Raw genomic sequence first — 12636 nt, forward strand, 5'->3', positions numbered from 1 at the left:
ATAATCCACGAAGAAGGAAGTTTAAATGTTGTAAGAAATAAGTACGGACACTACTTTTCAGCGGACACAAGGGAGTAAATTGCGTATTTGTTTGGGGACCATTTTCAGCTGTAGATAAAAACACATTTGGTGAGTATTTACAGCAGCACTGTGTATGTGGGATCTACTCAAAATAAACGTTATTAGAATCAGTTGATGGTTGGTTTTGGTCTTTTTATGGGATTTATTAACAATAACTAAATATTAGAATATCACCTTTTTTATGGGTAGAATCTTTCTTATCTATAAAAGGGGAGAACGTGCGACGGCCCTTACCCTCAAAGCTTTTTACGCAAATCAAACATTTTCTGTTTTGTTGTGAGAGTCAGGAACGACCAACATGTGCACCGCGGCTGCGATCAATCAGACCGCGATGCTCGATGTCTTTGATTAGAATTCATATTGCAGCTTTGAGAAAACTAAATCTGTTTTCCCCTATCCAAAAAATGTCTGTGTAGTCCACAAGCATTTGATTATATTTGCAAAGTGCGGCACATACGTTTTATTTTTCCACCTTTGTTTATCGGGGGATACGCAAGCTCAGTTTCCCCACCACCACGCGTTAAATGTTAGTTTCATTTATACTTTAGCTGTCATTACACTGTTTCTAAAATAATATCATACAGCAGAAATAAAGACGACATGAATCCGCCTCATTGTGCTGCCACCTTGTGTTGGAAGTCCTCACTGTGCTCTCTCTCTCTCTCTCTCTCTCTCTCTCTCTCTCTCTCTCTCTCTCTCTCTCTCTCTCTCTCTCTCTCTCTCTCTCTCTCCCTCTCTCCTCTCTCTCTCTCCCTCCCTCTCTCTCTCTCTCCCTCTCCCTCTCTCTCTCTCTCTCTACCAACACATTTAAAAATCACCCATTAAGCCGAGACAGGCTGAAGCAGCGAGTGTACACGAAATACTCTTTTGAACACCTTGAAAAACACATTTAGTTTTAGAGCCTCTGAGCAGCTTCACCACATCAGCTGAGGGCCGAGCACTTTGCTCAAGGACACATCAGTGGTTACAGCTGAGGCCGAGAGGAACATTAGTCAGCGAGCCCACCCAGACATGTCAAGGCTCTCCAGTCATTTGATCTGATGAATGTGGCTCTGCACACCACTGCTAGTAAGTGCAGTGTCAGTCAGATATTAATGCTATATGGGTCATCCATGTGGCAACATGTGCATGAGAGCGATCCTGAGTGAGTACGCTACGTCACCGTCACATGCTGTAGTTGGACGTTTGTTCTGTAACTGAAACCTGAGGGAGATAACCGCGAAGTTCATCAAAGTGGAAGAAAAATACTAAGAAACATGATGTTTCAATAACTAGCAAAGCATTATTCTTGATTTTGAAACATGTGCGTCAGCTCGGACAGGGAACGACAGACGGCGACGCCTCAGAGCGCCCTGACAGTTGGTATTGCTCTTCAACTGCAAACATGGCGAAGCGAAAGAGGAATGATAAAAGATGTTGTTTGTGCTGTGAAACTCGTCATATCTTCCTTTTTTTTTTAAGGCTTTTAAGCACAAGCTTACTTTGAGCATTTTATACTATAAATATCTTTTCCTGTAAAAACTGGTAATCTCTCAAATACAGTAAACTGGTTCTCTTTATGCGAGACTTCCTCCCACCTTTAAAAACAATGACTGTTGGATACGGATGACAATGTTAATGACGCACCTCTCACCTTTCCTCTCAGTGATGAGGGTCTGCCGCCTCGACTTCATGTCCAGGCTCAGGTTTTCCACCATGCTGTCGATGCAGTTGTCCAGGGCCAGGCAGCGGGTCTGGGACTGGATGGCCTGTCGGCACATGGGACACTCGTCCTTCTTTTTGCGCCACTGCTTGATGCAGTGACTGCAGAAGCTGTGAGCGCAGTTCAGGATGACCGCCTGTAGACGATATCAATACAGATCAAAAGGTTACGGGTGAAATCTTCTGAAACACTGCTGTATATGTTTGTATTTGTGCGTCCCAATTGCTGTAATCATCTTTTGTACACGTGATTGCTATCCAGTCAAAGTAGGAATAAAATACAGCAAATCAGAAGAGCAAAGATGATTCCAGCGCCATGCCAAGCTGACTCTTGACTCTACCTCAATGAAGAGTTCGGAGCAGATGATGCACTGAAGCTCGTTCTCCAGAACTTCGGTCACTTGTGTAACTACTTCCTCTTTTTGGGCCCTCGCCATTTCTTTCTCCTCCTGCAAAGAACAAATATGATCATATTGCTGGTGCCATGACCAACAATGCAAAAAGCTTACTGTGTAAAATGAATATTGTCTCATACCTTTGACACTTCTAGCTCTTTGTTTTTGGCCAAGAGAATTTCTTCAAAGTCTTCCCGGGAAAGGGCGAGTTCGTCTATTACTTTCTTTTGCTAAGGACATGGAAAGCAGTTTGACAAATTAAAAAAAACTTCAAAATATCAGTCAATTTATTGCATACGAGAGCACTCTACAACACTACATATTTAGACATCACACTTTTACAACATGAATTCTTGTATTTGTGGCAAATCACTAAATCAAAGCTGTAGTTTTAAACTACGTACCTCCTGCAAGGCGTCGTGCAACTGTTTTTTCATAAGCTCCTCTTGATGCTGTGTTTTCTCTGCCTAAATACATAAAAAGTGACATTTTCATTAAAGTATTTTCAGTCATAGTAAGTAAGTAAGTCAGTCATACAAAAAAGTTAGTAGTGTGTAATAGTTAGCTTATATATCATTAATAGACAAACATGATGCTCACCCAGGAAATGTGGCTAACAATATATATTACAATTACAATATGTTAACTTATGTACTGAAAAGTTCACTTCAATGGCCTCCACCATTTCTGACAATGACAGCCCGGCTAGCTATGGAGGCACAACACGTCACAACTCGGACCTTTCAGAAAATCTATCAACATTAGGGCGGCGTTCATCTGGACCCTTCTTGTGAACACAACCCCATCTGAAGGCAACAATTAATTCAATGAACTAAATGCACATCTGCACACTGGGGTTACAGTTGTTGGTGATGCATATTCCATGTATGAAAGGAGTTACTGGGTTCCTCTCACCTCCAGCTGCCTCTTAGTTTCACTGAAGGACTTCTCTAACGTCTCCATCCGGTGCATCTTGGCTCTGAGCGTCTCCAGCTGACCGTGCAGCTCCCTGACGTGCTCCTCCCTGAGCGGGTCAGCCTGCTTGGGTTGTCCCCCCAGCGAGGAGACCTGCCTCTGGGTGTCGTCCACCTGTTCCCTCAGCATCAGGATGTTCTGGCTGTACCTGCAAACATAAATGAAAAAAAGAACTAAGAACAAAATCGATAAAAAGTCAATTCATGACGGCTTCTGGCAGACAACCACCATGCTGACCAAGCTCAAAGGAGACACGTCGCTATAATAGGGGACCAAAGGGAGATCAAACTTTCTAACAATCTTTTTTATATTTCAAAACTGCATTGCATCTTTCAAAAAACAGATGCAAATGCAATGAGAATACACAAGACGCACAAACTGCGGCTTACATCTGCAAGTTGTCCAGGTCTCCTTGTGATCTGCTGGAGTCATCTGAGGGCCGGTCTACTTCCTGGACTTGTCGGCTGGGTCCGGTTTCCTGTGGCATGGTGTGACTGAGCCTTTGCTGCCGTTTCACTGGTGACAGAGGGCAGGGCTTTGCAAACGACTTGTCTGCAGAGGAGCAGCGGTAGAGCTTGGGCTTTGAGGTAGACGGCTCGACTTCTTCCACCGTCAACTTCCTCTTGGACTTCTTGGGAACTTGGGCTGCTTTGGCGCCCTCTTTGTGTCCCTTTGTCAGGTAGAGTTTAATGTCTTTGAGGGGCCGCTGGACGAGGATGTAGTCAAACTCCACGTAGGTTCCAGTTAAAGGAACCCCAAGTTGTATGGAGTCTCCGAGCCTCAGCTGGTGGGCTTCTTCAGCGGTTATGCGATTTCCATTCACCCACACACCGTTGAGACTCTGAGGGGGAAAAACGCAACGCTTTCTTTATTGGCCGCAGTTGAATACAATATTCATATACAAAGAATATCAAGAAGATACTCTCAGTGTCTCACTGAAAATCTGATGCAAGTAAATAACGCTCAGCCATAAATTCTACGTCAGAGAGATTTAACTACATGTTATTATTGAGGATGTAGTTTGCAATGGTGTTGAACTGGACTGTACTTTTATTTGAATGATCCTGTGTGGCTGACAAATAATACTTTAAAATATTAAATTAAATCCTGTATTGACATATTTTCTTCTTATATACACTGCAGTCATTTAATTTAAGCTTTTGCACTTATGTAATGTAATGTAGTGTCTGGTATATTTTAAGGACATAGTAGGATTTTCTACACATGCTGATGTTACTGATATAGTATACGGACTAGGGCTGCAACTAACGATTATTTCTGTATTACCGATTCATAATTTGCTGTATAAAATGTCAGAAAATAGTGAAAAATGTCCATCAAAGATTCTAAAAGTCCAAGGTGATAACTTTAAATGTCTTAACATGACATCAAAGATTTAACATGATAGAAAACAGAGAAATAGTAGGAAATCACCATATTTCAGAGGCTGAAAACAGCATTTCTGACATTTTGAATGAGAAATTATTAATCGATTATCAGAATGTTACTATTTTTCCACGGATCCACTAATCGATTAGTCAACTAATCATTTCAGCTCTAATACAGACTCATAAAATTCATAACATACTGTATAGAAACACAAGACAACATAAAAAAAGAGATGTTTGTATTTTTACACCTTTTATGTTTGGCTTATCAGATAGTATGTGTTTATATATCACAATCAATCAAATATAAATCATAATAGAGAAAGTTATTACCTTCTTGTCTGTGACTGTCCAGTGTCCATCTTCCCTTTGCTTGAAAGCACAGTGCAGTCTGGAGATCATCAGAGGACAACTTGGAGACAACAGTTGGTAAGTTACATCCAAGCCACGTCCTATAGTGATCTACAGCCAAAACAAACATATCACACAGACAGTTAGCCATATACTGTGCAGCTTATAGTTCATTCACATATAGACAAACTCTGAAAACGACAAGCTGCAGAACACTACAAATAAATCTTGAACGACGAATATATTTTATGTGAAAAATAGTGAACTTGAGCAAGTTTTAATATGTGGCAGATTAAGCTAACCAGTTAGCCAGCATTAGCAAACTGCACCTCAGTGTTTTCGAACAAGCGAAGCCAGTCTGAATTTCTTCCGACTCTCATCAAACATAACACCTCTGAGTCTGAACAAACATCCTCCTCAATCGCAGACGAATCTGTCGTTACAGTATCCATCTTATCTCATTCTGTCAGCGGCTAACACGACCTGAAACACATCACTAACTGTGTTGTTTGCTCCATAGCTAACCTGTAGCTAACGTGTAGCTAACGTTTGCTACTACGGTGTAAAGATAGAAATCGACAGGGCGAAACCGGAAAAACGTTTGGTTTGTTTTCAAAATAAAGGCTTTAGACGAGTTGAACTGATCATTTACTCCGTTGACATTCAAATTAAAAAACATTTTGATCCTATCTTATGAACTTTGAAGGTCTTCACTTTTGCATACCTGAAAATACGCTATCAGTTGTCTTCTTGTCATTAAATCACCATGGTAACGGTAACTAGCCACAAGGTGCAACATACAAATATGTCATATGTAAAACAATGTTTGTTAAAACTTACATGTGAATAAAAAACAAAACAGATTTCAACATTTAAATCTAAAATAAAGCATATTTCAAAAATACAAACAAACAAAAACATTGTAAAATAATAGAAAAACAATTATAGATGGTAATTATAGAAAGACATTGTGTTATTGTGTCATTTTAATCCATTCAGCATTCAATTAATAATAATAATAATAATTAATAATATGTATTTAATGTTTAATGTATTTATCAAATCTATATTTTTGAAGAAAAAAAAACATATTTGAAAATTAATAAATACACTTACTTGTCTAATTCCATGTGATCCTGTCAAAAATGACTCAGTATCTCAAAACAGTGACTTAATATCTCAAAAATAATGACAGTATCTCAACAAAACAAGGAGCTTATTTTGAGATACTAAGTTATTATAGTGACTTACATGATCTGTTTTTCATCACAGGGCAAGTTTTCATCTTTTTTGTTTGTTTACATAAAATTAAACAAACTAAATAACTAATAATAAGAATAAATGCAGAATAAAATGGTCATTTAATTTAAAGGTGCATGAGTATTTTGTTTTCACCCTGTAAATTAGATAGGAGTAGTGGTGGAAGAAGTACTTATTATTATTAATTGAATGCTGAATGGATTAAAATTACACAATAACACAATGTCTTTCTATAATTACCATCTATAATTTTTTTGTTTGTTTGCATGTTTCAAATATGCTTTATTTTATTTACTACATTAAATGTACTCACACAAGTTTGAATGCAGGACTTTTAGTGCAGTATTCCTACGTTGTGAAAGGATCTGAGTACTTCTTCCACCACTACTCCTATCTAACTTACAGGGTGAAAACAAAATACTCATGCACCTTTAAATTAAATGACCATTTTATTCTGCGGCAGTGTTTCTCCCCACGTCTTTACAAACACAGGCATCCTTGTTCCCGTCCACTCGAGCTACCCCGCGTCCCAAAACGCGCGCACCCCGAGCTGCCGGGCGGGACTTCCTTTCTCTTGCGGATGTGCTATTAAAGTGTGAGCAGAAAGGGCTTGGTCGGGGTGTCACTGGTGTATCTGTGCGACTCTGGACAGCAGATAACCGGGCTGACGACGCTGCTGCTGCTGCCGCTGAAGCCCCGTACATGAACCTCCTCCCCGGCTATGCTGCCCTGAGAGCGCAGAGAGTATCCGGCCCGCCAACATGTCTGATGTCAACAAGACTATTCAGAAATGGCACGCCAGTTTTAGCAAAGGCACAGACTTTGACTCGTGGGGACAATTAGTGGAGGCTATAGATGAGTACCACATGTAAGTTGCATTTAACATGTGTAACCTGCCTCTCCACACAGCTGGTTTATCGGCATGCTTCTTTTCCTCGCCTTTTTTTTTTACAATCCTTACATGTGCAGGGAGATAACCGCATGTAGGAGACAGTGGGTGCATGGTGCTTCACAAGAAGTTCTAGCCTCTGAGCTGTCAGTCAGCTCCTCTCAGCAGTAAACAAACCCTACCCATCAATGACGTGATGTGGCAGTTGTTGCAGAGGCAGCACAGTCGCTTGTGTGTGTGTGTGTGTGTGTGTAGATGTGTGTGTGTGTGTGGGGGGAGGATGTTGCATCCCAGATTCATTGACCAGCAGTTTGAGTTGAGGGAGAGTCCTTCCATAAAGCCTGTCTGTCATGGAAAAATCATCCCGAGCTGCGTACAGTGTGTTTCATTGTGTGTCATGCGGTGCAGAAATGGGGCCAATATTCCCTCCGAGTATTGAGACATAGTGAGCCACACCCTCTCATTGTTATGGGTGGGTTTTCCTCTGTTTAGTGAGGAATGTTTCTGCTATTCTTTAACGATATATATCTATTCTTTACACCTTTTTTGTTTGTTTTTAAAGATGTGATTTGCTTTGTCAACTAATAGATATTTAATTTATCTGAAATTGCACTAATAATAATATAAAATCTAGATCCTGACATTTTATTTTGTTGACCGGAAGGGGGCGCAAATATACATAATTTAGCCACTTTACGTTACAAGTTTTACTGCAAAGCATTAACGCACTTGTGTGTTTTTTTATTTTTTATTTTAGTTTAGCGAGACAACTGCAAAAAGAGGTCCAGTCACCAAATTCATCAGACTTCACAGAGGAGCAGAAGGTGATCATTTGATATCTATTTACCTGTATGACATATATGCATATTCATAATAATAATAATTATAATAAGTATTTTGTTTTTGTTTTAAGAAAACTTTGGGAAAGATTGCAACATGCCTCGAGATGAGAAGTGCCAGTTTGCAGGTCTGTATGAAATATGAAATTAATTTAAAGAGCTTTACAGAGAGAGATGAAAATCACAATAAAATGATAATTATGAAGACCATTAAGTAAAATAGTGAATGTTTGATCAGCCAGCACTTAAGTTGGCTCTTAAATTGAAATATTTTTATTTAGCCTTTAAAGTTAAATGTTCTGCAAATGTATGTCTCCCTATGTGATTGTCTAAACACTGATTCACATCCATCTCCACTCTGCCAGGAATATAACTGGTTGAGAAGAAGTAAACCCCTAAAAATGTTTTTAATTGGAATTAATATTCTATTATTTAGCTAGAAACATCAGGTCATTTAAGTCTCCAAATTTCCAGAGGTGAATTTATAATTTATTGTATTTTAGGAAGTTTTGTTGCTGTGACTTGAGTCGACAAAGAAATGGTATTTTTTGTTCTAAATTCCCTTTTTTCTCGCGATGTATTACATGTGTCTGCCCTTCTGTAGTGCACACAGTCAAAGGAGGACTTCAAGTTAGAAGAGCTGAAGAAACTGGAAGCCAGTAAGTGTAGCGACTGGGAGTTAAGCGTCTACTTATTAATCCTCCTGCCATGTCTGGGTATTCTGATCTTCCTCTTTTTGTCAACAGTAATTCAAAATATTCTGACCTTCAACAAAGAATTTCCCTATGATGTGCAGCCAGTGCCCTTAAGGTAAATATCCCCCACGAACCATCTCATGTTTTTACTGTTTTGAGTTTGTGACTTCCTGCGTCGGCTTTTAAAATCTGTAGATGATGCGATTTTAAAAACCTGCCGTTTCTCTCCTGTCAGGAAAATCCTCGCTCCAGGTGAAGAGGAGAACTTGGAGCTGGAGGAGGAGGAGGAGGATGCTGCAGCAGGAGCAGGTTCTACAGAGGCGTTCCCCCCGCGAGCCCCCGGTACTATAACAGTTAATTAAACACAGCCACTGTTGGAGGGATGTTTGATTCTCTGTGTCATGTCGTCCTGTTTCGGAGGGCTTTTAGTTGACTGTGTGTTTTTTGTTTTGTTTCTTTCTGTCGGTGCTGTGCATGGCTTCATCGCTCATTCCTGCCTGCTTCATTTGCAGCTTCGCAAGGTACGGCTTTTATCAACGAACGTCTGGATGTGTTCTCTCCTGCATGACGGACGTGTTTGTATCAGTGGAAACACGCCGCTTGTTGCAGAAATGTGAAAACAACTAAATAAAGAGGCGCACCATGTAGAGTTAATTTTTTAATTTATGGATCTTCCTGAAAAGCACTAACATGAAAGTTCTGTTTATTTATATTCGTATGTATATCTACTGTGTTTCTACTCTTTAATATAAGTTTGTAACTCTTTAATATATGGTCAGAAGCTAAACATGGAGCTGGGACTTTAGCTCTATAGAACTGTTTACGTTTTAAATATTGAAATGATTCCTCCACACTAAAGCCTGCAGTCTGCTGGTATGAAACATGCCACTGAAAACTGCTATTGGCTAATCTGTGGTCCAAAGTGATGTCGCCACCTGTTGTTACGGCAACCGCTAATGTCCGTAACCTTTGTCCGCTGCAGGTACCTTGTTGCCACGGTTACCCTCAGAGCCTGGCATGTCGCTCCTTACACTAAAGATTGAAAAAATTGGATTGAAGGACGCCGGGCAGTGCATCGATCCGTACATGACCATCAGTATCAAAGGTAAAGAGCCACCTGCGTCACCCTGAAGTCTTGATGATCTGAGTATAAAATGTCCGTTCTGCCAAAAAACTAAAGCGCATGTTCTGTGTTTCTCTGACCGCAGATGTGAACGGCGTGGATGTGAATCCGGTGCAGGATACTCCCGTGGCCTCCAGGAAGGAAGATACCTACATCCACTTCAGTGTGGACGTGGAGATCCAGAGACATGTGGAGAAATTACCAAAAGGTAACAGCTATTCCTACATTACTAACGCCACTAAAATTCCTTACACAATTTAAAGAATAATTCTGGCTATATTCAACCGTTTTCTTATTGTCAACTAATCCCATGAAAAGACTCCTCAAAAATACTCTTTTTACTCCTGATTAAATAACGTCGGCTAAAAACTACAATTCCCAGAAGTTTTAGGAAATCACTACTTTAAAAAAAAAAATGATGATCCCATTGGCTTTTTGTAAAGTGAGCCAATGTGATGCTGACTTCCTGGTTGACCCCTGCAGCACTCTATAGAGAGATGAACACATGTTGACCGCAGGGAAAATATAGAATAAGGTCAATCTCATCCTTCAATGTCATTGAGACCTAGACATGCCAGTGTACCGAAAGATTAGTTATCATTTACTATGTTAACCTTTCCCTTCATTGTGTTGTTCTTTAAGGGGCAGCTATCTTCTTCGAGTTCAAGCACTACAAACCTAAAAAGGGGTTTACCAGCACTAAATGTTTTGCCTTCATGGAAATGGACGAGATCAAACCCGGCCCCATCGTCATCGAACTGTGAGTCCATTGACGTGCGCCATTATTAAATGATCTGAGGAATTCCTTTTGTGTCTTGAAAGATGAAGTGTGTATATATACTCTACTTTCTTGAATTCCAGGTACAAGAAGCCCACAGACTTCAAGAGGAAGAAACTGCAGCTTCTAACAAAGAAACAACTCTATCTTCATCTTCATCAGACATTACACAAGGACAGCTAAGTCGCAGCGCGCCCTGAACTTTGAACCACTTCTTTGTAATCTCTCGTACACTCACATCCAGCAAAATGTGGAGTTCCACCTCATCACATCCAGCAATACTAAACCAAGTTGTATTCATGTTTTTCTCCATGAGTACACGAAGAAAGTGAAGGGACGCAAACAGTAGTGACATCAGCTCAGACTTTTGTATTCTTTCATTTTGTTTTCAAGCATGACGATGTATTAGGGCCATTGTAGGTTTCAATAAATAAATAAAGAAAAGAAAAGAAGCGGGGGGGGTCATATTCTGAGAAAGCTTGAATATTCTCTGTGATTCTAAAGTAATACATTTGTGGGAAAACGACCTACTATGGCCCTCGTACACTGTCAGGGTGCATAATATCCATTATGTAAAATAAGTTCTCAGTTTTTGACACGTTGGAGATGCACCACCATCATCTCCAGTCTTCCTTTAGCTCACTGGTTTTTAGAAACGGGGGACACGATGTGAGTTATTGCAGGTGCTTAATTTGAGTCACTACTATATGTTTGTGCTGTTTGATGTTGGACTCGAAACATTAAAGGCAGCTAAAGGTGCCAAACTATGTGGACTTATTGGTGAAGTCAAAGCCACTCCCTGAATAAATAACACACTAACAGGCATCACTGTTTGCTCTTTAAAAGTTTGTGCGTGCCATAATTATAGACTTTGTTTGTGGTGTTTAATAATTATCATTTAAAAGACGCTGTTACAAACTGTTTTAATTAAATTTGCATTATAAACCTCTTGGTTAAAATAGTGATATTCCCCCAATTAATAATTCATTTTTAATAATTGTTTCCAAAATGATTAATTGTGAAATTGGATTACAAAATGAAAAAAAAAAAAGTATTAAATTAAACTTTATGTTAATCTATTTACTAATGTGTCTGCCGATCATACAGGACCACGATTAGTTGTCTGCTTTAACATTTACAGTTTCCATTTAATTTAATATTAACTGAGCTTTCACATTACACACTGTCAGCAGGCACTCTGATGTGCCAGCTGGGTCTTGGTACAGACTTACACATTTTTAAAACATTAAAACTAACATGGAATGGAAACTGTAACTGTATTATAATTGTGTGTATATTATAATATAATAATAATAATAATTAACAATTAAAAAAAAGTCCAGAATTGTCCCGGTGGCACTCTATAATCGTTTGTTGTTTAGTCACCGACAGTATTTAATTCAGTGGCATTTATAAAGTTAAATGGTGAAATTAGAGGTTTAATATACAGTAGGTGTCAATTTATGATGCACTGAAATGCTCTGACCATTTTAAGAGTAATACTTTTTTTTTTTTTAAACGTTATGTTCGCTTTGTTAGAATATATCACACGTATGATTATCTGTTTTAGCCCAGAGTTAAGGAGATTTCGACTCGGTAGCAATTAACATTTCAGTTCGGTTTTCATGCTTCAGTGTGTATTGGAATGTGTGTTTGAAAACTGTTTCCTACTGTTTAATAAATGCATAAAGAGTTAAGTGGATGCAGCATGATTTGCATGATTTGCATGATTCTGTATTCAGTGTGGGATTCTGGTTGAGCTCCAGATGTTTAACAGCAGCTTTTATTTCTAAGCACGCAAGAAATGCAGTGTTCTGGACGGGGTGGGTGTTCATCAGCTGCCAGGAAGTGTTTCAAAACATCTAGTGTTACTTTCAGATGTCTAGAGAGGATGCATCTTTATTGGCAGTTAAAGGACAGTTGTGCTCTTTGACTGACTTATTTGTATTTCTCTTAAACCCACTACTTTTATTTTGAAATTTCACCGTGTTATAAAGGCTTTTTTTTTTTTAAATGTATTGAAGGAATACTTAATCCCCAAAATGACAATTTTGTATATCAATTACTCCACCCGTATAACCTTGTATTCTTAAAGAAAACAGTTTTCCTCGCATAACAAAGAAAACCAAAAACGGAGCAAAGTCTTAATGAATGGAGGTAA

General features: G+C 39.2%; 2 protein-coding genes across 6 annotated transcripts in view; one reads left to right on the forward strand and one right to left on the reverse strand.

The window, feature by feature from the left end:
• The window catches only part of rnf8 (ring finger protein 8, E3 ubiquitin protein ligase), a 6042-nt gene extending 559 nt beyond the window's left edge, over positions 1 to 5483 (reverse strand). For 2 of the 4 annotated variants that reach the window (XM_029425314.1, XM_029425313.1), the window contains exons 1-8: positions 5221 to 5483; positions 4874 to 5002; positions 3542 to 3993; positions 3093 to 3300; positions 2582 to 2644; positions 2318 to 2407; positions 2124 to 2231; positions 1715 to 1919 (exon numbers count right to left, since the gene is read on the reverse strand). In XM_029425314.1, coding sequence (XP_029281174.1) covers positions 1715 to 1919; positions 2124 to 2231; positions 2318 to 2407; positions 2582 to 2644; positions 3093 to 3300; positions 3542 to 3993; positions 4874 to 5002; positions 5221 to 5343 — 1378 coding nt within the window. In that variant the 5' untranslated portion in view covers positions 5344 to 5483. Of the gene's footprint in view, positions 1 to 1707; positions 1920 to 2123; positions 2232 to 2317; positions 2408 to 2581; positions 2645 to 3092; positions 3301 to 3541; positions 3994 to 4873; positions 5003 to 5220 lie in introns of all 4 variants that reach the window. The other 2 variants (XM_029425316.1, XM_029425315.1) reach the window with 1 other exon arrangement.
• Positions 5484 to 6712: 1229 nt separating this feature from the next.
• On the forward strand, positions 6713 to 12172 carry aida (axin interactor, dorsalization associated). Of its 2 annotated transcripts, XM_029462636.1 has the most exons (11): positions 6717 to 7019; positions 7798 to 7864; positions 7954 to 8007; positions 8484 to 8538; positions 8626 to 8689; positions 8810 to 8916; positions 9087 to 9095; positions 9557 to 9679; positions 9783 to 9905; positions 10340 to 10457; positions 10559 to 12172. In XM_029462636.1, the coding sequence occupies exons 1-11, from the start codon at positions 6913 to 6915 to the stop codon at positions 10656 to 10658; spliced, it is 927 nt and encodes a 308-aa protein (XP_029318496.1). In that variant the 5' UTR covers positions 6717 to 6912; the 3' UTR covers positions 10659 to 12172. The 2 variants fall into 2 exon arrangements, with proteins under 2 accessions (XP_029318497.1, XP_029318496.1); XM_029462637.1 differs by lacking the exon at positions 9087 to 9095 and having other exon boundaries at positions 6713 to 7019.
• Positions 12173 to 12636: the final 464 nt, after the last annotated feature.

Source organism: Cottoperca gobio, chromosome 24, assembly GCF_900634415.1.
Source record: "Cottoperca gobio chromosome 24, fCotGob3.1, whole genome shotgun sequence".
Lineage (NCBI taxonomy): Eukaryota > Metazoa > Chordata > Actinopteri > Perciformes > Bovichtidae > Cottoperca > Cottoperca gobio.

Bases quoted from the DNA above. Each gene is read 5' to 3' on its own strand.
- aida (XM_029462636.1), top strand. From the start codon at position 6,913: ATGTCTGATGTCAACAAGACTATTCAGAAATGGCACGCCAGTTTTAGC. The intron at 7,020-7,797 runs GTAAGTTGCATT...TTTTTATTTTAG, and splicing joins GCTATAGATGAGTACCACAT to TTTAGCGAGACAACTGCAAA. The intron at 8,008-8,483 runs GTCTGTATGAAA...GCCCTTCTGTAG, and splicing joins TGAGAAGTGCCAGTTTGCAG to TGCACACAGTCAAAGGAGGA.